At 41.4% G+C, this 22,388-nt stretch overlaps 3 protein-coding genes across 3 annotated transcripts; 2 read left to right on the top strand and 1 right to left on the bottom strand.

The window, feature by feature from the left end:
* Positions 1 to 38: 38 nt before the first annotated feature.
* LOC131885346 (uncharacterized) lies at positions 39 to 16,161 on the top strand. Its single transcript, XM_059233371.1, has 40 exons — positions 39 to 350; positions 416 to 629; positions 764 to 825; positions 893 to 1,025; positions 1,096 to 1,143; positions 1,204 to 1,377; positions 1,443 to 1,496; positions 1,559 to 1,678; positions 1,743 to 1,891; positions 1,948 to 2,207; positions 2,283 to 2,467; positions 2,534 to 3,850; positions 3,929 to 4,233; positions 4,683 to 4,893; positions 4,952 to 5,431; positions 5,498 to 5,700; positions 5,772 to 6,059; positions 6,147 to 6,493; positions 6,559 to 6,706; positions 6,810 to 6,868; positions 6,933 to 7,139; positions 7,203 to 7,389; positions 7,456 to 7,816; positions 7,879 to 8,019; positions 8,082 to 8,232; positions 8,300 to 8,784; positions 9,823 to 10,030; positions 10,095 to 10,304; positions 10,382 to 10,584; positions 10,652 to 10,794; positions 10,863 to 11,007; positions 11,433 to 11,615; positions 11,703 to 11,960; positions 12,038 to 12,459; positions 12,985 to 13,099; positions 13,913 to 14,007; positions 14,070 to 14,638; positions 15,645 to 15,804; positions 15,860 to 15,947; positions 16,020 to 16,161. The coding sequence occupies exons 1-40, from the start codon at positions 300 to 302 to the stop codon at positions 16,064 to 16,066; spliced, it is 9,186 nt and encodes a 3,061-aa protein (XP_059089354.1). The 5' UTR covers positions 39 to 299; the 3' UTR covers positions 16,067 to 16,161.
* On the top strand, positions 15,982 to 20,058 carry LOC131885347 (uncharacterized). The gene is made up of 13 exons (XM_059233372.1): positions 15,982 to 16,286; positions 16,358 to 16,541; positions 16,624 to 16,799; positions 16,990 to 17,079; positions 17,286 to 17,420; positions 17,490 to 17,668; positions 17,800 to 17,926; positions 18,004 to 18,267; positions 18,466 to 18,574; positions 18,642 to 18,748; positions 18,812 to 18,997; positions 19,095 to 19,232; positions 19,718 to 20,058. The coding sequence occupies exons 2-13, from the start codon at positions 16,411 to 16,413 to the stop codon at positions 19,834 to 19,836; spliced, it is 1,761 nt and encodes a 586-aa protein (XP_059089355.1). The 5' UTR covers positions 15,982 to 16,286; positions 16,358 to 16,410; the 3' UTR covers positions 19,837 to 20,058.
* Positions 20,054 to 20,754, bottom strand: LOC131885348 (serine protease inhibitor Kazal-type 1-like). Its single transcript, XM_059233373.1, has 2 exons — positions 20,484 to 20,754; positions 20,054 to 20,166 (listed from the first exon to the last, which is right to left on the bottom strand). The coding sequence occupies exons 1-2, from the start codon at positions 20,686 to 20,688 to the stop codon at positions 20,129 to 20,131; spliced, it is 243 nt and encodes an 80-aa protein (XP_059089356.1). The 5' UTR covers positions 20,689 to 20,754; the 3' UTR covers positions 20,054 to 20,128.
* Between the last annotated feature and the right edge of the window lie 1,634 nt (positions 20,755 to 22,388).

Genomic DNA, 22,388 nt, shown 5'->3' with positions numbered 1-22,388 from the left:
TTGGATCTTTACATATTCTTGGGAAGCTATCAAGTATGGAAAAATACCTGAATAGCATATGGTTATTTTGAAATGCAGCATGAAAAATGGAGCTGAAGAGATGAAAAATGGAATCATAACATAATTTGGTAATCATTTGCCTACTGGCTTGCGATTTGTTATATGGCTTTCCTTTTGCACTATCCTGTTTCCTTGGCGTCTCAAATACCTAGAAGCCCTCAGTCGATCTTGAAGCCCTGATAATCACACAGTCGAAGTTGCTTTGATTTTAAAGAATAGTTCTTGAAACAACCAGAGCCATGGTGCTCTTATGGGTGTTCTTCGTCCTGTTCCAATATTCAGAAGGAACGGTAAAGTAGCTTTATCATTACTTATCGAAGGCCAGAACAAAAATCGACAGAGTGACCATTTTTAGAACCAGAATGGATTTGAAATATCGGATGCTGAAATCATTCGCGATGATCGACTTCCCGAACATGAAATCTTTGGGGAACCTGTAGCCCGACCTGATTACGCTCCGATGTACGATTATCGCTTTTTTTCTTCGGAGGAATTTAATTACCAGGATTTCTTGTTGGGACCTTTACTCAAGGTGTCGCAAAAGTCAGCCGATGTGGCTTATAATCAAGGTGAGTCCTTTTGATATGAGTATCATATTTGGCAGATGTTCTTAACGCTATTGTCAATTGTAGTTCAATATGAAAGACTTAAATTCATATTCCATATTCAACTTTATTTGACAATGTTTAGATTTCATTTCCAGAAATTCCTTGTCGAAAAGCCAGCAGACCTTTACCGAGCGGGGCCTTGATTTGTTTTGCCGAAGTATGACTTATTATAGGAGATAAGTTCTAGGGCATAAATTATTAAGCGCATCCTATTTTTACATTAGGAACCGATTCATGCTGGTTTGATCGAAAAGTTCGCAGACCGCGGGGACTCATTTTGCCAATCTCATGGCTACGATTATATGGTGGATTCTATCAACAGCGCTGATTTCGTGTCTTTAGCCCAACTTCACAAAGGTACGAGTAAAGCAAAATTGTAAAGAAATATAATTCAAGAAATAATCCCATTTCAATTGGGATTGTTTAGAAATACTGACTGCGGATCCTCAATTTCCACCGGAAGTCACAATCAACGGTAAGTCAGCATTCTTCAGTATCCATTCAAAAATTAACATTTAAGTGCTTATTCTCATAGCGATACGCTCGTCCAGTACTGAAATGCGATGGTGTGAGGGGAATTGTGAAGTCATGGATTTCACTGTGTCCAGTAATCTCGTTTCCACTGGATCAACCCCGACAAATTTCGCGGAGGTTTTTGACCCTCAGAGCAATCAGTTTAACCTGGCGGTTATTTCCAACGGAGGACCAAGTAAATATATTGCATCGTTACTTCAAGCTCGATTTCTTACTCCTCAACTTCAAAACCCATTGCAGATCCCATGGTTCAACTGGCGAAGAATATTACTCCAGCCTGCATCACTAAACCTCGTAATGTTATATTATTCGAATTGGGATAAGCGTTCAGAGATATGTAAACCACTTTTTAATAGGTGACCAAAGTGACCCGTTGATGAAGGTGTATCCTTTGGTGTTCGAATATCATGCCAATGATTCTGTGGTTCCACTGAATCCGAACACAGCTTTGCCGGATGCCTCGATGACCTTGAGAAGTAGATCGATAAGCTCAAGTCTTCTTGTATTCAATTGCCCGTAATCCCATCTCCCTCTAATTAGATTATGCATTGATTGGCAGCAAATATGCTCCCCAATTTGCTCCTAAAACCCAACATGAAGTGACTCTGCAAAGACTTAAAAACTTCAAGAGGACCCAACTCTCATTTTTCCATTTGTGTGGAACCAAAAATGCCAACGCGAGTCTGGAGGTAGATCAACCTTCACTTTTTAACAAATAAGCTTTTAAGATCAAGAATGTATTTAGGGCTATTGCAAACTCGATGTGTCGCTGAAAGGACCCAACTTTGATGACGTATTCAAGCCGGTAGCAAATTTCTCTGACTCCGAGCTCAAGAACGATGGCACCCTGATGACAAGTTCACCATGGCAACGGAAAAGGGTTCAAATTCCTCGACTGCATCTACAAGATTACAAAATGAGAATCAGAGGGGAGTTCGATTGGAAAAACGGCGGAATTGGTCTGGACAGCATCCGATTGAGCACAATGCAACGCTGCCATCCTAGGTAACCTTGCACTGAAAGAGGGTGTATGTATGTTGCTAGTTGACAAATCTTGTAAATTGTTTTTTTTAATCCTAGATGGTTTCGAGTTCACGAGACACAATTTATCACCTCGACCAGCTTTCTTTTCCAAGACGGATTGGACAACTATGAATTGGGTGGAGTTAGCGAGACCTTGTTAAGAACCAAACACCAACGAGAGACAGTTTTGAGCAACCAAACCACATTGGAAGAGTGCTCAAGGCTTTGTTGGTTAGGGAGTGGTAGGAGAATCAAAAAGAGTATGATTTGGGATCAGACTATTCATACGGTTTTTCTTCTTGAGATAGGTTGCGACATCTTTGAATACGACTCTGCATTGAAGAGCTGTCGATTCCATCCTCATACCACATTGAAACAGGAGCTTTGGTCCAAATTCGCTCAATACACAAGTCAACCTACCACGGCTTTGTATGTCTTGGAGTGCTCCGAGTCCCAAGAAAACATATTGATCGAAAGCGATCCGGAATATCATCGGAGCGATCTTTGGAACGTGGACATTGAGTGTGGCGAGCTTTTTCTTGCCCAATCCCAATGGAATGATAAAGCTGCCGTGTTTGGAGGGAAACAGAGAGTGGTTGGGATGGATTGCGGAGCCAACCAGAAGTTGGAAATCAAGGGAAATCTCAAGACGGTGAGCAAACTGCCAATGACGATCAACCAAGCTTACCTGGATGCAGCTAAGCCCGGCGCCATGGCCACAGTTTACTTCCGAAGCTCCGAGGCCTCTGAAGTGGACATATCGGTGGGCACGGGTGCTAAAACCGTGACTCTAGCCAAAAACGAGTCCATGGGTGTCACTCTTTACACGGCTAATTTCGACACCCATTACTCTGCCGATGACGAAATTCTGGTCAAGGCCACGGCAGGGGGAGCGGGATCAAAGATTTACATGACTCGCATTGACATGGCTCTGGATTTGCCCATCAGAATAGGATGCTTTGGAGATCCGGCGAATGTTTTGGATGTCTCGGGATCAATTACTGATCCCGGGCAAAGTCCAGCCTTGTGCTTGACTACTTGCCTACAGGCAGGAAAGCGATTCGCTTTTGTCAAAGGTGGTGATCAATGTCTTTGCTTCGATGAAATCAGTCAAAGTTTGACCCCTGAACCTCAACAATCATGCAACCTTCCTTGCTCTGGCGATGGCGAGGATTTTTGCGGTGGGTCGAATTCAATGTCGGTCTTTGTAGCTACTTGCCCCACATCAATGGTCCGATTTGGAGACTATTGCTATTTTCTGTCCGATACCAATGATCACTCAATCACCAAGAATGAAAGACTTTGCACCGAAACCGACGATTCGGCTCATTTGTGGTATCCGGAATCTGAGGAAGAGCTGGCCTTCGTCAAAGAAAAGTTTCCCTCAACGAGTTATCATATTGGCTATCGACAGTCACATCCAAATTACGGCTTCCAGCACTCAGATTATTCGATGGGATTTGGGCTGCCCTTTTTCACTGCTGATCGTTCCGGACTTCCAGCATTTGAGGAGGAGGCAGATCTTTTCCGAACCAAGTGTGTCATTTGGGAATCAGGAAACAACAATAAGTTCACACTAAAGAGCCCTTGTGAAGATTCAAAAGGGATTTGTCGCCGGAAATTAGGTAGGGCTCTCAGTTTTTCCGTCAGTTAGGATCCTCATAAGTATTGTCATAACATGCTTACTTTTAACTTATATCCAGCTCAGGGATATGGCTACAAGCTGATTGGGTCATATTTGAAGTACCAATCCATGACGTCACTGAAGGTCAAAGATGCCACACCAGTAACTGGACTGGGTCCTTTTCACTTTGAGTTGGATACGGATTACTACGTGAAGGAACGTTACATCGAGATGATGCTCCCCGAACCCGTTGTGATGAGCGGACTCATGGTTGAAACCGACAACACCAGATATTTGCAGGAGTTCACCCTACAATACCTTGAAATGGCTTCTTTGTTCCCGGAACGATTGCGAAATGTGGAGATAACGCACAAATCACCCGTGGTAAGATGAAGTTAAAAATAAACTTACTTTGGACTACTAAGTTAAAACGCGATTGCACCTTGTTTGATATTGAGTGCTCCTGAGGGATTCAGGGTTAGCGTGACCAATTTGTGGATTTTACATTACTCATAGATGGGATTAATCTGCATGCAACAGTAGTTTCCAAACCCTTCTGCTAAGTTTGATCATTTTTTCAGGCCAGGACTAGTGACACTTTTCAGACAAAATATAACGCAGACGAATTGATCGTGTAGCAGTATTTCACATTTCATAATAATTTTTTTAAAAAAGAGTAAATTCAGATATTGGAATATCGCATAAAGCAAATGCTGGTTGAACATAACCCCGCGAAATGATAGTTCGTTGAAACTTGAAGATAATCTCAGAAGCTGATTTTGAAATAAAGATCTATCAGATTTTTTCCTGAAAGATAATCCTGTTCTTAACAGATTTTCCGAGTGATTGAGGATTCGCTGACGGAGGAGCCAGCTATTATTTCAAGGAAGATTATGCTTCCTTATCCCATCGAAACTAAGCATTTTAGAATGACAGTTCGCAAGGGCGGGCCTCAGATTGCTGTTCGGTTGGACATTATCGGACAACTTGTCAGTGAACGATACCAACTCAATCCATTCTTGGATCAACGTCAACTTCAATTTGGTAAGGTGGTCTGAGTATCGAGCCCCAATCAGTTCACTTTTATACGGATTCTTTATAGACATACCTAATGTGGTCCTCATCCAAAAATCGTCTTATGGGTTGACTAAATTCAATCTGAACCCTGGAGGAGCCATCACAATTCGATTGGTATTGCCCACTCATCAGAAAACGCCTGAAAATGATGTTAACGTGGTGATTGTGTCGCGGATTTTCTTGGTGGACTCTAAGGGAAAAGCCACAAAGTTCACTTTACGAATTCCAAAAGCGGATATGAGACTCAACATTCTCATTGAAAATGAAATTGGATTAACCTTTTCCGAGGAGTTGCGAGGCCCCTTTCCAAATAATCCGACTTATAATTCACCGGTCGAAATTCGTGTCGAATTTCAAACCAATGGCTTCAAACTCTTTGTCAACGGAATGCAAATAAAGCTCTTCAAAGATATGGTTGTGAACAATGTGGTCCCTAAGCTGACAAGGATAACTTGGGGCACCTCCGTTTTTGGAGCACAAATATCCCGAGTCACTATTGAGACAGGTACAGTTTTGGGTAGATGTTTAGGTGTCTTGCGACACATTCTCAGACGATATAACCATTTTGCAGACAATGAATTGGGATTATCCTATGATTATGGCCGAACTTTGTTCAACACTCAGCAAACCGAAGAGACCAAGGTGGATTTAGCCCCTTACAAAGATAATGTGATTCTCAAGGACGAGAGTACGCTCTTGCAAATGTTTTATCGAGCCTATTCTTTCAAGCCCAATGAATACGATTTTGGCTACATTCCATTCCAATTCATTCAGGTACAACAACTCTTCAATCTCCCGAGATTCCTGCATTGACACACCTTCATTTCTCCATTGATATTTTTCAGCAATGCTACCACAGTTACAATGGGAATGCCAAATGCTTTCCGGCCAAAGGTATCTTCAACTACGAAAAAAATGTGAACTACGGATACGGAGGTGGAACTCTAGCCAGCGAAATTCTTCGATGTCCCTCTGGATACGAGTACTTTGGGCATGTTTGCGTCAACTTTCCGGTGCGGAACCCTGAATCATACACTGCGGCTTCATCCAAGTGTGCTCCCAAGGGCGATATGGTTTACTACTCCCCAAACAAACTTCAAAATACACTGTTCCGACAAGCCATGATGTTTCTGGTGAGCAATTCTTCTGTTTCCGGGTTGTTGGTTTTTCCCAATTTGGATCAAGGGTGACCATTGTAAACATATTATCTCATGTTGCAGTACAAAAATGAACCAAGTCATACAATCTGGGTTGGAGTGAGACAAATCTCGGGAGAGTGGATAGCCAGCAATGGCAGGGTCGTCACTGAGCAATTTTCTGATTGGGCTCCCAATGAGCCGAATCTAGCTAATGGAGATTGTGCAGTGGCAGATAAGCTCTTGGGATACAAATGGAGAACCACAAACTGCGCAGAGCCACATGCCTCAATGTGTGCCTTGAAGGTTCCAAACTGTCCACCGGGATATATCTACGAAACCAAATTGAGTGATGCGCCACAGTACGGAAGTAGATCTTGCTATAAGATCACCAAGTTGGGAAGCTTCATTGACAGTGCTCGGGCTAAAAGGTTGCAAACCTTATCGATTTTACGGGAAAAACTGTGATGATCATGCGACTTTGTTTCCATTGCAGAGTGAGTTCGGTATCTGTTGCCGATTCAATTTGCCTTAGAGATCATACGCGCTTGTTTGCACCTCGAAACGCTTTCCAAGCTGATATGATCCATGATTGGTTGTCAAAGCACACCATTTGGGACAAAGACACCAATGCCACTCATAAGGTAAAACACTACATGACTGCTTTTCAGTCTCTTTTGGAAACTCGAGATCTTTTGCCGCAAGAGGCGTTTCATATCTTAACTTAATCAAACGGGACTGTTTCAGGTCTCATTCTTCACGGGCGTTAGAAGCTTCTCAAATACGACAATAATTGCCGCGAATGAGTAAGAAATATATCAACCTTGCAAAAAGTCCATGGATGACTTTCTTATCAATCATTTTTTGTAGCTTTGAACCGTCAAAGACTTTGAATTCATCATCGTTGGGCTCAAACTGTTTTCGGATCGATTATGAGTGGGGTTACAGCATGATAGAAACACCTTGTGACCAGGAATCCGACCTTCCCATTGACTACGACAACCGCGAATTCTTTGGAATTTGCCAATACAAAGAATGTAGAACCACCGTTAACTCAACATGCTCATTTCCATTCAGGTATACGCATCCTTAACTGGGACAAAAAATTGATCCGACCATTCCAATCTGATCTCGTTTCAGATTCAATGGAAGACTTTATGACACTTGTGTGAGTTTGGGCCCAGATAGTACTCCTTGGTGTAGCACTGGTGTGGATGATAATCTCAACCATATCCCGGGATATGAAAAGTTCTGTGATTCCACGTGTCACGTCGACAATTGTCCACTGGGTTTCTATCGGAACTATATGGACCGAACTTGTTATCAGGTGAAAAATCAGCCAAAATCTTTTGAGCAATCATGCCAAGGTCAAGTCATATTTCCCCCGTTACAGGTCTCGTCCAAGTTCCCAAGAGATGGAGCCCTTTCATTTGACGATGCTTTGATGAAATGTCAGACACAAGGAGCTAGACTTTGGGAGCCCAGAACCACTTCTGCTTTTTCCAATATCCTCAAAACTGATATGGCGATACCTCATTTTGCCTGGATGGCCAACGCTGCCACAGCCACAGGATTAAGAGCCAAAATGGTTGGAGGGTCAGTGACGGTGGTCTACCAAGGGAGTGATGTTCCCATGTCAGAGGATCTTAAGAGCGCCTTGATTTGGGAAACTGGCTATCCCGTTGCCTCGCCACCCTGCATCGGCCTCGTTAATGGGAAATTGAAAAATGTAGATTGTGACGGATACCAAAACGGTGAGTTTCTTTAGTACAAATGGACTCCATTTAGAATGAATAACAATGGCCTTCTCTCATAGATTTTGCTGATACCAAACATTTGGGGTACATTTGCGAAGCGAGGCCATCGGAAACGGTGCCAGAGAAGCGGACGTGTATATTTCCGTTTGTATACCAAGGAAAGACCTATTCCAGTTGCACTTTCTCTGCTAACCCAAACGGTAATATCAACTAATGCGTAACATGGATCTGGGCTAATATGTGTGCGTTAACCAATTTTTAGTACCCGATGAAACCCCTTGGTGTGCCACAAAAGTTGATCCCATCACCAAAGAAATGACTAATTCTGGGGTATGTCAGGACGAGCGACTGATCATCTACGATGGTGGTGCTCAAGGTTGGCCTTGCAGTTTTCCTTTCCTGTTCAATGGAAGGTGATGAACCGTCAAGATTGTTTCCACCAAAAGACACGTCAATAACCCCCTTAATTGTTGCTCTCAGGTTCTACGATTCTTGCACAAGAGACATGAAAAATGCCACCAGCAATGAAACGTACAAGATCGATCGTTACTGGTGTCCACCTCAGCATTTTGTTCATCCAAAGTCCAAGCTTTGGTTGGGTGACGACTCCAAGCCCGAAACGTACGGTTTCTGTAACGATCTTATGCGACCCTTGGTCAAAGAGTGTCCCGATGGTTATGAGATGGTTGAAAGGATATGCATGCGGCTCTCTGCTGTGCCTCAAACTCACCAAGTTGCTCAAGAGGATTGCAAGAAGGATGGTGCCGATTTGGCCTTCTTTCCTTCTCAACCCGTTCAAGCTGCTTTGGGACAACGAATTGTGGAGAAGAAGGCCAAATGGAACCACTTTGTGCCAATCAAGGAGTTCTGGTTGGGTGCTTTTCCCAAACCCAATGGCGACTGGGATTGGATCTCTTACCCTAAACCAATGAGATTATATGAGAACTGGAAAAGCAGCAAACTAGGTGGAGTGTCTTGGCATCCTTTTGTGTTTTGTTTTTCATTGATTTGTTACTTTTCAACTTCTTTGTTCATAGCATTGTATTGTTTCAGCTCTAATTGAACATATACCGGGGTAGTTCAACTGAAATTGCAAGAGAGAAACAGAAGTGGAGGGAGAGTAATCATAATTGAAACTGCAATCTTTCAAAATTGTAATTTCTGCATTTCAAACCGTGCAAATGACCATTTTTCAGTTATTTTTCATCCATGCAACCAATCATTCTCGTTGCCATATGAAAGTGTAAAAAGTTGAAGCTTCCAACGTCAAAAACTTCCCCAAATCTGGGTTAAGGCATGACATTTGGTTAGGATTTCAACCTCTTGTAGCAGGATTTAAGTCAGACCAGAACAAGTTCTTGAAAAAAATGCTGATCGAGCCTACATTCAATGGCTGGCCATATTATATTCCCCAACTCTATTTCGTTCGTCGACCAGATAATATATGAATAAAAGTTAAGTAAGATAAATACAGTTTTAGTATTGAAATGCTGAGGATTTCATTCCCAGTATCGATGGCATAGTCCGCAAAAAACTGTTAATTTATTATCTAGAAATGTTTTACTTTTGCCATGATAGTTTGGGACATCCTTTGGAAAACTCACGTGTAATTGAAGAAAACTTGGATGTAGTTGCAGTTGAATTCATTTCCTGAGGATAAATTTTTAACTGTGATTTAGCACACATTTGACAAGGCACTTATTTAAAATGATGATAAGCTTTTATTGCTATTTACGGCCATGCCAACAAAGATAAAATATACTAAAGAGAGCTAGCTGTGAATTCGTTTCATGATTTTACTTTATTCTCCAGTGTCGAATAATTTAACCATTTATGGATAGCATCAACGTCAAATCTTATCATGTTCTAGACACAAGCCAGAAATTTGACATATTTTCAAACCGATTTTATCGTAATAGGTCTTCTTATGCAATGACCCATGGCCACATTCAACGTTTCTAAAGTTCATCTTTTGTTATATATGTTCTTTCATACATTTCTAGGTTATGGTTGCCCAGAACAAAGCTGCACTTTGCCACATCATGGTTTAGTCATGAAGGCTGACGGTTTAAATGATTGGTTGGCGGGTAACAAGACCGTCGAAAGGCCATATATATGTTCAGCCAAATGTCCAAGTGGATACACGTGGGTGGAGCGAATCCAGAAATGTATCTTAATAGTGGAAGCATCATCCTCCTCACCAAAAGCCAAGTGAGAGCCAGACACCTTCACTTTCGGTAGACATGGTTAAACCTAACATTAACCTGATTTAAAGGACTTTGCCAGAGGCAATGGAACATTGTAACCAACAACATGGGCGTCTGATTATTACGAATCATTGCGACGAGTTGAATAATGTGAGACAAGTGCTCATTGACTTGGAACACGGATTAGGCGAGGAGTTCTTTATTGGAACATTTGCTTTCAATCTACAATCAGCAAACGAACGGAGGCGATCCAAAGTGACTGAGGAACAAATCAGCTCGTACGTACCTAAAAGAATGTTTCCTCGTACTAAGATAAGACCCAAATTCTAAACTGATACCACATATCCAAATGAAGATTTGGCTATTCTGTGGACATGCAAGCTGACTCTGGAAGTGGCCTTTGTGGTGCAATGGAACCTAGTTTGTCTGCCCCAGACACCTCAGTCACTCACTATTTTGGTTTGAAATTGGATGCAACCGATTTGATCACCCTTCACTACCCATTTATGGCCAAATATGTCCCGACGATCAAAAAGGGATACATTTGTGAATCTGATGGTAAATGTGACGCAATGTGGAGCATGTGTCATATCAGAGGATATTTTGTATCTTTACCTAATTACAGATTTCTGGGGTTGTCCCGAGGGTTATGAGAAGTTAATGGAAACCTGTGTGAAGTTGGTTCGAACCAAAAAGAAACGAATTGACGCGCACAAAGCTTGTGAGGCACTGGGCACTCATTTGGCGCGACCACAAACAGCTATGGATGTACGAAAATATGTTACCTTCAATGTCTCAAGAATGATGTATATTTGTGCTTTTACGAAACATTTCAGATCTTCGCACTTCATTCAAAGATTGTTGCGATTGAAAGCAAGGGCACCGAAACTCCGATGCAAGTTACATCTCGTTATCATCTAGATTTTAGTCGGATTATGGATCCTAACCATCCTGCTTTTGACCCATCACATTCTGACATTGGTAATTTTCTTCAGCTTTCGCCAAGTGTTCAATATATAACGCATTCTTGTTAGGCTAGAGTTCTAAACAAGTCGAGGGATATGTAGCATTGAGAGACAATGATCTAGCAACTAATTTCGTAAATCGGCTTCCTAGCAACGCGCTACAGGTGTATTCGGTTGTACCTACACCTCGCTATTGTTCTTTTCCAAGCGATAGTAAAATAGTGTATCTTTTAGCGTTTGTTTTTAACATCATGATGCACATTTGCAGGCAAAGGTAAGCGCCTTTTCAAAGACTACTTGTATTTTCAGAAAATTGAATACAACTAATTTTGTCAACATGACAAAAAGGTGGAACATAACCCTAGTCATTCTCAGAAAATAAGAAAGAGCTCTTCCTAGTCTTAATCATTTGAAATTCTCACAAGCTCATATTCATTTCAGGTTGTGTTTGCCAAAACGACATTGTAATCCCTGGAACAACCAAAGGTTCCGATGGAAATTGTTACATGAAAAACACTTATTCCAATACATTTGAGCAGGCCAGGCAACGTTGCATGAACTTGGGCATGAATTTGGCTCAATATGAGTCAGCTGAAGAATACACCGCAATTTGGAACATTTTTGGTACATACAGTGTGTTTTGTAATCATCGCTTATTTTGAGCTAATCATAACGAGCCATTAGCATCAAATATCACTTTGGTTGTGGCAGGTTCTAACGAGGATCTCTGGATTGGAGCTCATAATCCCAGCCTGTCCACATGCGCTGATGCCACCGCATGTGATTCTAATTTCAAATGGGTTCAAGATGGCAGGAACGTGGATTGTTCAGCTGCCATTAATACTCAGGGATGCCAATCTGTCAGCGGAGCCCAATGTCTGACTCTCAAAAAGAATGAAAGTGGGAAACTGATGGACGAACCTTGCACGTCGGTTAGACAATCTCTGTGCCAGAAACCTTGTCTATCAGGTAGGCACCCTGAAGCTGATTGATTGTAAGACGTAGCCTGTATTCAGTTCACTAAGATATATGATTTGACTTTTCAGGACATGATGATGCTCTCCCAAGGGATTGTGTCAGTATTCAGATGGCCATGCAAGGTGATTATCCGGCTTTGACTCGAGTTACTTGCGATGAAGAGTCTTTCTTTGTTTGCGAACGGGAACAAAGTCTCAAGAGTGACCTCAGGGCATTTTTGGCCAAACCGGTTGCTGCTGTGCCGCTCACAAGAGATATTGGACCTGCCGATATTGCTTCCAATTTGGATGTACAGGTTCACAATGTTGGGTTTGATTTCGATCGAAAGCCCAATTTATTGTTGGGTTCGGCGCTTTTGGGTGGAGATGCTTTCGAAAATTCGGGTATTGATGTGAATCTGAAGGACCTGATTCCCGGAGATCAGATTACCGTTTCCATGTGGCTTCGTACTCGAGATGCCAGCTTTCCCACTGATCCTCAAATCCTTGTGGTAAGCTTTCTTACCAAGTCAAGGACATTCCAGGATTTGATAACTCTTCTTCCGTTCTGTATATATTTACTTTAAGGGCCTGTTTTACAAGCATAATTATACAGTTCGTCGCTGACTGAAGAGTGGTCAAATACGATTGTTGAAACTAGCACAAAGAAAGTATTTTTCATTGAAAGCATCAACGTGCAACTGAGAGACGGAAACAACTTCACTCTCTTTCGGCGTAGAAAAAAAACATACCTTTACTCATTGCTCTTTGCTCTTTTCTCACTTCTAAGTAGAAAGGCTTTGGTTGGAAAAGTCCCTATTAGGCATGATCTAGCCTAGCATTTGAGTCTTGGAAACCTTAGATGAATTTAGTATGCTCGTGATGGCTAGAGCTCAAACAGTAGTTAGATCTTTGTGCGCCAGTATATCAATGTTTAATATGTTTTCGTCCAGTTAAGTACATTGAGTAATTTATTCAACAGCTTAAGAGCAGAGGCGACTAAATAACATAATAAAAGTTTCGTACCATTGTTACAGGACTTCAGAGGCAATGCAAGCTCTACGCCTCCCTTTAATGAATCTCAACTGGAGTTGTTGAATGGAATCCCACAAATTACTTTATATTTTCCGAACGGAACCAAAACAACCAAAGGTATGATTTGGGATCGACGAACAAATGCAATTACCTCGAAAGCTCTCGCACTGGGAAAGATTAGAGAGGTGGTACTGTACAGTGTTTAAGGAGGATACGAAAGGTATCTGAGAGTGTACGTTTTCAAAAGCATCTATGAGTTTTGTTAGTCAATTGTTGTGACCCTGGAGGTATAATGTGATTTTTACGAGCGCCTTTAAACCCTCGAGAATCCAGGCTAGTTCGAACAATAAAGTCCACCTCCCTTCTTTCTCAGGCTCCTTCATGATTCCATTTGTTTCCCTCTAATATTCCCGGGGAGTATGTACGTAGACGTTGATCCAGTAGCAAGTTTTAAATCGGTTTCGTAGTTTTTGACCAAGTAAAACATGAACGACTGAATGACAAAGCAAAACAATGGTTGCACTCGTATCGTTGTAAAAAATGCGTAGAAAGCCCAATTTTTTATTTTGACATAATTCACAGAAGAGTTCTAAGAATGCGTTCTAACCAACGTCTTTTATTTTCTACCTTGAAAATTATTTTAATCCACTTTTGTTAAATCTAGTTTTAGTCGAAAATAGTTGGACTTAATGGTTACCTCTCTGTACGCATTCAACTCGAAGGGGTTATTTAACAACGAGGCAAGAAACAAATGACACTTAAATATTTTGTTGAAACGTCGAAAATATAGCTGATAATCAAGAAAACATCATTCTCAAAAGATGTTGGAAAACTGTTTGCAATTATTCATCTAAAAGAAATTCGTTTTCTCATTTAATGTACCATGTTTGTGACCTCCAAAGTTCACTTCATTTTCTCTTTGCACGTTAGTCTCCCAGTTCGGATTGGAGCCGCAGAAATGGCATTTCCTCAGTTTCTCTTTTGATTCCTCAAATGGACAAGGCTATCTAATCCTGGATGATCTCGTGAGTATTTCCCCAAACGATCCCTTTATGTGATATGCATCAAACAAGTAATGAACTTTCAGGTGACCCATTTCCAAGCGCCCGGACTTGTCATATTTGACACGACAGCCGACATGGCTTTACTTTTTGGATCAAGTCGCTCGGACCCATCTGGCCTGGCCTTCAAAGGTTCTATCAGTTGTCTTCAAGTCTACGACCAGGCTTTTACTCCTCCTCAAGTCCACTTCACAAAGAACTGTTCCTACGCGGCCGGCTCGTATCAGAACCAAGAGCCTTTGTGTCCTTCTGGTTGGACCAGTTTCCACGATCACTGCTATTGGGTTTCCCTGACCAAAATGACCTTCTCAGAGGCCTCGGTTTATTGTGCCGGTGCGTCAGAGTTTACACAAACGGCTCACTTAATTTGGAACTTAGACAAACTGCATATGGATCACGCGTCTCGGCTTGTGAATGAGAGCTTCGGTATCCACAAGTTTTGGATTGGGTTGGATGACCGGCTTCAAGTTGGATCTTGGGTAGCTCATGATGCGGCTATGAGCACAATTGATGGAACCTACGAATATTGGGAAGATCCCACACAGATTAGCCATCCCACCAGAAGATGTGGCTTGAACTCGAGACGGAATGGAGGGTAATGCTTTTGTAACCGACTTTAGTGCTTTGGATCATATCCCGTCTTTTAGCTTAGAAGAATGATAATCATATCGTAGACGAGGAGCATGTATGTAGATCTAAAGTGGATGAGGTGTTGGTGACAAAAAAAATGTGGCGAAAAAGGCCAACAAAATAGTAGAAGGTTAGGATCTAATCTGATATTTGGGATTGTTTGTGCTTCTCGTGAAATGCTTTGCCTTCGGTGAAGATAATAGAAGCAAGAGACGATATCAAGTAAGTGGTTCGTCTCAGACCATGAATGTAGAAATGGGTAAAACAAGAAAAGTAAATATCGTCTATAAAAGCACTTTTCTGAACACTTTCCTTTCCCATCATGTAATCTTTAGTTTAGAGTTGTTAGTGATGGGGCAGGTCCTGCAAAAGCCGGACTCATGCTGGGCCTTTGATTTTCTACTTTTTGAATACTCATGTTTGGAAAAGGACTCAAATTCATTACTTGAACAAAGATAACAGAGTCATTTATCTAAGTCTGGCTTCTTCCGGAATCTGTGATGATGAGTCCGGACTTGAGTCCATCCAACTTTTCCAAATTCCACTAAAACACTCAAGTGTCTCGGACTCGAGTCCGGACTCGCCCCAGCTCTGATCAAGGCAATATTTTTTTTCAAAACCCCTTTCGTCAAGATGTTTTCTTATGTCTATAAAATCTGGGAAAAATGATAGTGTTAACCGGTTTTTTCTTCTCCTCAACATTACAAACGTTTGGAAGAAGTAAACAGAATACATTATTTACTTTCAGCAAACAAAATGCATTTTCCCCTCTTGGAGACAATACTTATTTTTCAGAGCATTTCGTTTGAAATGCACCGTTTATGTCTCAGTTTAAACAAGGCTTTAGTTAACCCCATTCCTAAAAAGAATTTATTTATTGACACACATATATACCTTACTCCAGACTGTGTTAAGTGAGATGTTTATCCTCTTTGTTCTTGAAAATCTGGGTTTTTTTTTGGCAAAATCAGGTTTATCGTCTCCGAGGATTGTGAACTCATTTATCCCTTTGTTTGCCAAATGAAAACACTGAACCATCCGTCAAGCAACAGATGTCCCTCGGGCTATTTACCATACCAAAGCAAATGCATTAGTGGAAATACAACGCGTTTGGACTACGACGAAGCCCAAGTGAGTCCAGGAACCTATTCCATAGAGACATCCTTTGACTATTTGACGCTTTCAGGAATCATGTGCCATCAAAGGCGGCATCCTTTTTGCTCCCAAAAGCAAAGTAGCCTTGGAAACAGCCAAAGCCTTTGCCAAGGTCTACGGTGAGCTCCAGAAGGAACTCTCGCTATAGTGGAACGTACTCTGATTAGCATTTGACGTGACGGTAATTTCAGTGAAGGGTGACATTTGGGTCGGAGTGACAGCCGAACACGTGGACTGAACCGTTGACCGAACCCAAAACATTCCTTTGGTGGAACAGATTTCGCCTGATCGAAAATGGTCTGATGGAACCACTTTCGATTTAGCGGCTGATTTTGACCTCGAATTAGATTCTGGAGCAGATTGGAGTGGTCCCTGTGTTTACTTGAAGGCCTCTTCTGACTTCTCCTCGCGTGAAGTTTTGTGTTCCAAGCCCTACGCTTTCATCTGTGAATGGAAAGGTCAATTAGCATCCTTGTCAGTAGCCGATTATATTGTTTCCATTCTTTAGGAATCCAACCTCTCTGTTTAGATCCACCTTGTCCCACCGGTTTCACCAGACAAAGAGGGTCAAAAAATGGTCGCATGTGCTTGAAACTCTCTGGTGGAGACGGTCCCAATTCTAAAGAGATGTGTGCCAGTTCTAATGACCTTTTGCCAAGACCAGCTTTCCCCACCTCACATGAAGAAGCTCTATTCTTCAAGGACAACATGGGGTATCTATCTATCCGTGGATGATCACTGCGTCCTTTTATTTTCTTACATATCATTAACACACTTTTCGTTCCCAAATAATAGGACGGGTTCCGTCTGGTTGGGAATGGAACTAGGTCCAATGTCCAACTGGCAGGTTGCTTCTGATGTTCAAAAGTACAATGATCCGTATCCCGTCGAATCAAACGAAAGCTTGATTGATCTGCGACGCTTTGGATCTTGGCAAGAAAACTTGGTTGGCACAAATGATGCTTCCAAAGGTACAAATCACGTTCGATACCATGTGACTCCAGCGGATGACGAAGGGGGAAAATGTCAAGAGTCATAGAAGATGGCGGATTTGTTTCAATGCCAAATGCTCGAACGGATAATCCTCGCACCGCCGGAGGCTTTGGCAATCATTGACCTTTTTAACCGGACTTGCATAAAAGGCTCTTTTTTACTTTGCAGGATGTCTGTCTTTTGCCAACAATGGTCTTATTCAACCTGAATTTGGTGCCTCTTGCGATGAAGCTCGCCCACCGGCTTGCGAATATCGGTGTAAGTGCCTCCGCCACATTGCATTGATTGGTTCTTACTCGATTTGATGTCCACTCTAGGGCATTGATCTTTGATTTGAGTGTTTTGTTTGTAGAAAAAGAATGTGCCCTTTTTGTCTCGAAGCTTGGAATCTAATTGGAAACCTAATCTATTCTAAGAATATTTGGACAATTCTTGTTCATCCTGTTTCATTTTGGTCTATGTAGCTTGTCTGACGAAACGTGGGTTGTCGTGTGTGTTCCCGTTCAAGTATTTCAATTTCACGGAGGATGGAACCAAATCAGAGATTACTTACCATTATTGCGCCTCATTGGACATCTTCTCGCCATGGTGTGCCACTGGTGAGTTCCACATTGGCTAAGTGATTGGCGCATTCCCCAGCTCAACTTTCTTATCTCCCTTCGAAACAGTTGTGAGTGCCACAGGAGAAGTGATTGAATGGGATGAATGTGTCAGCGATTGTCCACATGAACCGCCAGAAATGGTTTGTGAAATGGATCCGCCAACTCCCACCATAGTTTCTGTTTTGGGTGCTACCACGAACTTCTCAACTACTCATGAATTTGGAGTAGACACCGTTGTGTCAGAGGTGAGATCTGGTTTCTTTTTGTACTCTCAATGAAAATTCGGGAAGTATATACTTGAAGCAGCCAATTCGCAAGAAATAAGACCAAAAGGTCAACAAAACTATTTCACCATTTGTCACACACCTTCACATAGTTGGATTTTGTGGAATATCATTGCCCAGAAGGTTACTACTTCAATGGAACCAACAGGCTCACTGTCAGAGCGTTTTGCAAGAATTGGCAATGGGAAGTCGATTTTGATCCAGAGACTGTTTGCATCCGTAAGAGCTCTTCATTCAGTCTCTCGCACTATTTGATCAATCAATCAATCAATCATTCTCTCATTTTGAACCCACAGCCGTGTTATGTACTTGTCCCCAATGGTTCCCACCAAAGAGCAAACTAGGCACCTACAACTGGAACAACGGCCTTCCCCCTCCTACTGGTTGCAATCAAAATGAGCCCAATGTGAAACATCTAACGGAGGTGACTTACAACTGTCCAGATGGATTTATGTTCAATACATCTGAGAGTGACGTGGCCATCCCCGAATCGGCAACCCTGACCTTCACTTGTAGCAAATTTGCCAATTGGTCTCCAGTATTTCAACCGCATTGCATTCGTAAGTGTTTATAGAAAAACGATGCAGTCACTTTTCTGTCTGTTACTACAGAAATTAATGTGTTTGGGCACGAGGGATTTATTGAGACTTAGGGCTAATGTTTTGAGTACATACTAAGTAGAAGCTAGGAGGCATATTACGCTTTCTTGTATCAACAAGAGGGAATGGCAATGAAAAACGTTCTTTTGCTTTTCCTAGCGCGGAACTGTGTGAATGACCCTCCTTTGATCAATCGAACTGCCAGAGATTGGATGGATTGGGATTTGAACATCCGGAACAGAAGCTATACCCATAGCATAAACTATACGTAATTCAAGCTAGATCGAAACAAACGCCAACTTGACGCAAGATGATTCAAGTCATTTTCCCCCTAGTTGTCCATTGAAGAATTGGGGTTATCCTTCAAGTGGTGAAAACCGGATGGTGGCCACGTGTCAAGAAAATCTCAGATGGAATCTGACTTCCGTCGAAAAATGCGTTGGTAAGACTATCTAATTCTCTCTTTGACCAAAATCAACTGATTGAAATCCGGAACTCTATTTAGCTCTGCCCTGCCCGAGCCGCCCTCCAAGTGCGCCAATAGGTGGCCGCCGATGGTATGGGCTTCAACAGACCAAATACAGCTGCCCTCCGGGATATAAATTCGCGGACGGATCCTACCCATTTTTCCATGCCAATTGTTCGGCAGCCAAACAATGGCAACCCCCTAACTTCCTCCCGCAATGTGTCCGTGAGTTGAGACAAAAATTTCTCATAACATGTGCTAAGTGTATGGGTTGTATGGGAGTGTATTTTCCTAATGAATGATAAATGCATTGTATTTTTAGCGAGGCAATGCTCGAATGACCCTCCACTACATTTTCTCGGCCAAGATTTGGATTGGTCTTTCCGAAGTAAGACATTGGGGACCAAAGTCACTTACACCTGTCCATTTTTTAAAGTGACACAACAAGCCGGGTTGTCAGGTACAAATGTTTTTTTTATTAGTTTTTGCTCAAATTGCATAGGGCCACATGGAAATTGTCTTTGCAACGCTTCTCGTTCAAACGGCTAGTTTACTAGAAGTTTTTTGTCCATTGAAGGTCTGTCAATTTTGGCTTTAGTTCAGATATTTTTTTGTCACAAATTAAAAGGGGGACTATCTCATTCATAAGTTACTGAATAACTATATTAGCACTTTGAACTTTTTTAATCGCGATATAAGGACAAGCCACAAATGGAAGCTTTGTTAAAAACATTGAATTTCATGACCAATTTTGTCATGCTTCGCCCTCCTACTAAAACATGGCACAAATATCGCTCTTTTGATGCTCAAAATGTCCTTGCCTTTAACTTTGAAGTACAACCCATGCTTCATCTCAATCCAGAAAAGTCTTTCCATGTGAACTCTTGAAGGCAGTTATGACATTTACTGACATATCAGAGGCATATTGTTTCTTTCTAATTTTAGTCCAACATTCTCAATGTACTTATGACAAGGATACCGATGAACTGCATTGGTATCCACCTAGCATCCAAGATTGTACGCGTAAGTCACTCAAAATAATTATTTTTAAAACCTGTTCTTAATTCCTATTTTGCATTCCTCTCTTGGGGTGGAATTTTCGTTAAATTGAGTCTAAGCATCCACTTGGCTTTGGTAAGTATATAATCCTTTTCATTCCATTTGGGACTAATCCATATGTTCAAAGGCCAGATCGTAAACCATTGAAAATGTCATGTACGTGTTTTTATTTGTGATATGTTATGTTATATTCTGCCTAATCAAATAAAACTGTACACCGTATTGAACTTCTGCATACTTTATTTGGTGATCTTAGATTTACAAATCTTGTGCTTGTTTAGAATTCGATCGATCCATTTAGCAAGGTCCATCACCAACAATCCTTATCATTTTGCCTAAAATGAAACACAAGATCATATTAGCAAATAACAACTTTCCTGAACCTGTCCTGGTTGAGCTTGAGTAGGATCTGCAAGCTGACAAATCAAAACATACAATGTCTTAAAAAATTACAACAATTTGTGATATGTTATGTCATATTCTGCCTAATCAAATAAAACTGTAATCTCAAACTTTAACCAATAGGAAATGTTCCCGCTCCTGAGAGAGCAATGATCGAAAATTGAGCTTGTAGTTAAAATCAAAATTGCCACTAACCACTCCACAATTTCAAACGCAGAGAGGCCCAAAGGCCGCTCTGAAATGTACTTACGGTCACGCTTGCACTTCTTGTGACAGTTGAACTTCTGCTTGTTGTCGTAAGTGTTACCATCGGATCCACAAACTGGTCGTTGGATCAGTGGAACGGGGCACGAGGCCATGCAGTTCATGTACCCTGATTGATCCGCGGCCTCGGCGTTATTAACCAAAACCAAAGTGGCCAGGGTGACGAAAAGAGCAAAGAGGGCGAACTTCATGTTGCTTGGTTGATAAGGGTTGTGCTCGTGTAAAGGAGAACTGTACCATTACTAGATAGCTTGAATATTTATATACCAGGAAAATCAGGAAATGTATCTTCGGTGTGATAAGGTAAATGTCCTTGTTGCCATGAAATTCGGAGTATTATGTCATTTTGAATGTTGTTCTGTGGAATTTGAAAATTCTTACCTTGAACTTACGAGACTGATCTAATTCAGGCAATTGGCAAAATCAACAAGGAGGATGTGATAATCTTCTAACTTTCAGGGCCTTATGATGAATATTTGGTTGCTATTTATTCGTTGCAGTAGGATGATTGCATGATATGCAATGCCTTTGAACTTAGAAGTGATCGTTGTTATCCTAACAATATTGCAATGGTGCAAAGTTTGAAGGTCGTTATGGTGTATGCTCAGTGACTAATTTTCCAAGAACACAGAGGCAGGAATATGATCCCAGCAACGAAACTCTTTCTAATTCTATGACTATCTTGAACGGTGTGCTACTACATGGAAATTGTTAATGTACATCAAAGATTGACAAGTTAGATGGCGCAACAATCCTTTGCTCTAGCATCACCAAACAATCCTAAAGTAAACCAGTTAAGTGCATTTTTCATGCCAATTATAAACTAACCATTATGACTATTTGAATGCTTACTCGACCTCACCCAACGAAAACGTCCAACAATGCGTTTGAGTCAAAAACATATTTGATTTGGAACTCTTTGCTAGAAGTGGCTAGGAGAAAACTAGACCCAATCATGATCAAGAAAAAATTGAAATATTTTGTAAAAACTCTGGCAAACTAATTCTAACGATTTTTTTTTACAATTAAAAGGGTACTAACGCTCAAGAAATATACATGCATACATACATCCAAAAAATCTTGGGAACATAGCAAAATCGAAATAAGCAATGGAAAAGCTTCAGCGATCTGCTCCAACGAGGATGAAAACTCAAAATTGATAATACTCTTATTCATTTCATTTGGGTTTATTCTCATAGCAAAAAAGATGGATCAATGGCATATGTTGCTACACGTTAATAGGGTGAGCTAGAGAGAAGATGTCCCCAAAAAGCGAAAAGCTGCATGGCGTAGAAACTTAAGTTATGGGTAGAACAAATCCCCATATCTTGCTTCCCTTTTCTCATGCATTGAAGCCTACTCTCCAAGACCACTTGAACGTGATATTGATGTAAAGCTTCACATGGGCATTAATAACTTCAAGCAATTTACTGTCAATTTCTTCAGGTTGACCAAATTTAGGGGAACATGCTTAGGTTTGAGAAATATTGGTTAACAGAATTTCCAAATTAAGCACCTTTTTGCTCCTGTTGTAGCCTATTTAATTTCCCGGTTTTTTAAACTGATAAACTTGCTTCTTGTAGCTCAAACTAAGGGCGGCTTTACACTAGGATGGATAACCGAGATTGAATCCGGTTTGAGGATTGAAGTGGAACTAGTGCAGGGGCGAGTCCAGCAAAGGACTCGAGTAGTTCACCTTACTCAAGTCGAACGAAAAGACTCATATTGCGAAACTGAAACCAGAGATTTTTTTAAATCCGGACTTGAGTATTTTAGAAGGGACTTGGACTTGAGTCTGGACTCGCCCCAACACTAGGTCGACTTCCATCATCAAACCGGATTCAATCCTGGATTTTCATCCCAGTGTAAGGGCGGCTTTACACTAGTTTGG

The sequence above is a fragment of the Tigriopus californicus genome, chromosome 8 (genome assembly GCF_007210705.1).
Source record: "Tigriopus californicus strain San Diego chromosome 8, Tcal_SD_v2.1, whole genome shotgun sequence".
In the NCBI taxonomy this organism is placed as follows: domain Eukaryota; kingdom Metazoa; phylum Arthropoda; class Copepoda; order Harpacticoida; family Harpacticidae; genus Tigriopus; species Tigriopus californicus.
This window is presented reverse-complemented; position numbering and strand designations above follow the sequence as displayed.

Excerpts from the sequence above, each read along its gene's own strand:
- LOC131885346 (XM_059233371.1), top strand. The coding sequence starts at position 300 with ATGGTGCTCTTATGGGTGTTCTTCGTCCTGTTCCAATATTCAGAAGGA. Across the intron at positions 4,894-4,951 it reads TCAACGTCAACTTCAATTTG|ACATACCTAATGTGGTCCTC; the intron begins GTAAGGTGGTCT and ends GATTCTTTATAG. Across the intron at positions 8,785-9,822 it reads CTGGAAAAGCAGCAAACTAG|GTTATGGTTGCCCAGAACAA; the intron begins GTGGAGTGTCTT and ends ATACATTTCTAG.
- LOC131885347 (XM_059233372.1), top strand. The coding sequence starts at position 16,411 with ATGTGCTTGAAACTCTCTGGTGGAGACGGTCCCAATTCTAAAGAGATG. Across the intron at positions 16,800-16,989 it reads CACAAATGATGCTTCCAAAG|GATGTCTGTCTTTTGCCAAC; the intron begins GTACAAATCACG and ends TTTACTTTGCAG. Across the intron at positions 18,575-18,641 it reads ACCCATAGCATAAACTATAC|TTGTCCATTGAAGAATTGGG; the intron begins GTAATTCAAGCT and ends TTTTCCCCCTAG.
- LOC131885348 (XM_059233373.1), bottom strand. The coding sequence starts at position 20,688 with ATGAAGTTCGCCCTCTTTGCTCTTTTCGTCACCCTGGCCACTTTGGTT. Across the intron at positions 20,167-20,483 it reads CAAGAAGTGCAAGCGTGACC|GCAAAATGATAAGGATTGTT; the intron begins GTAAGTACATTT and ends GTTTCATTTTAG.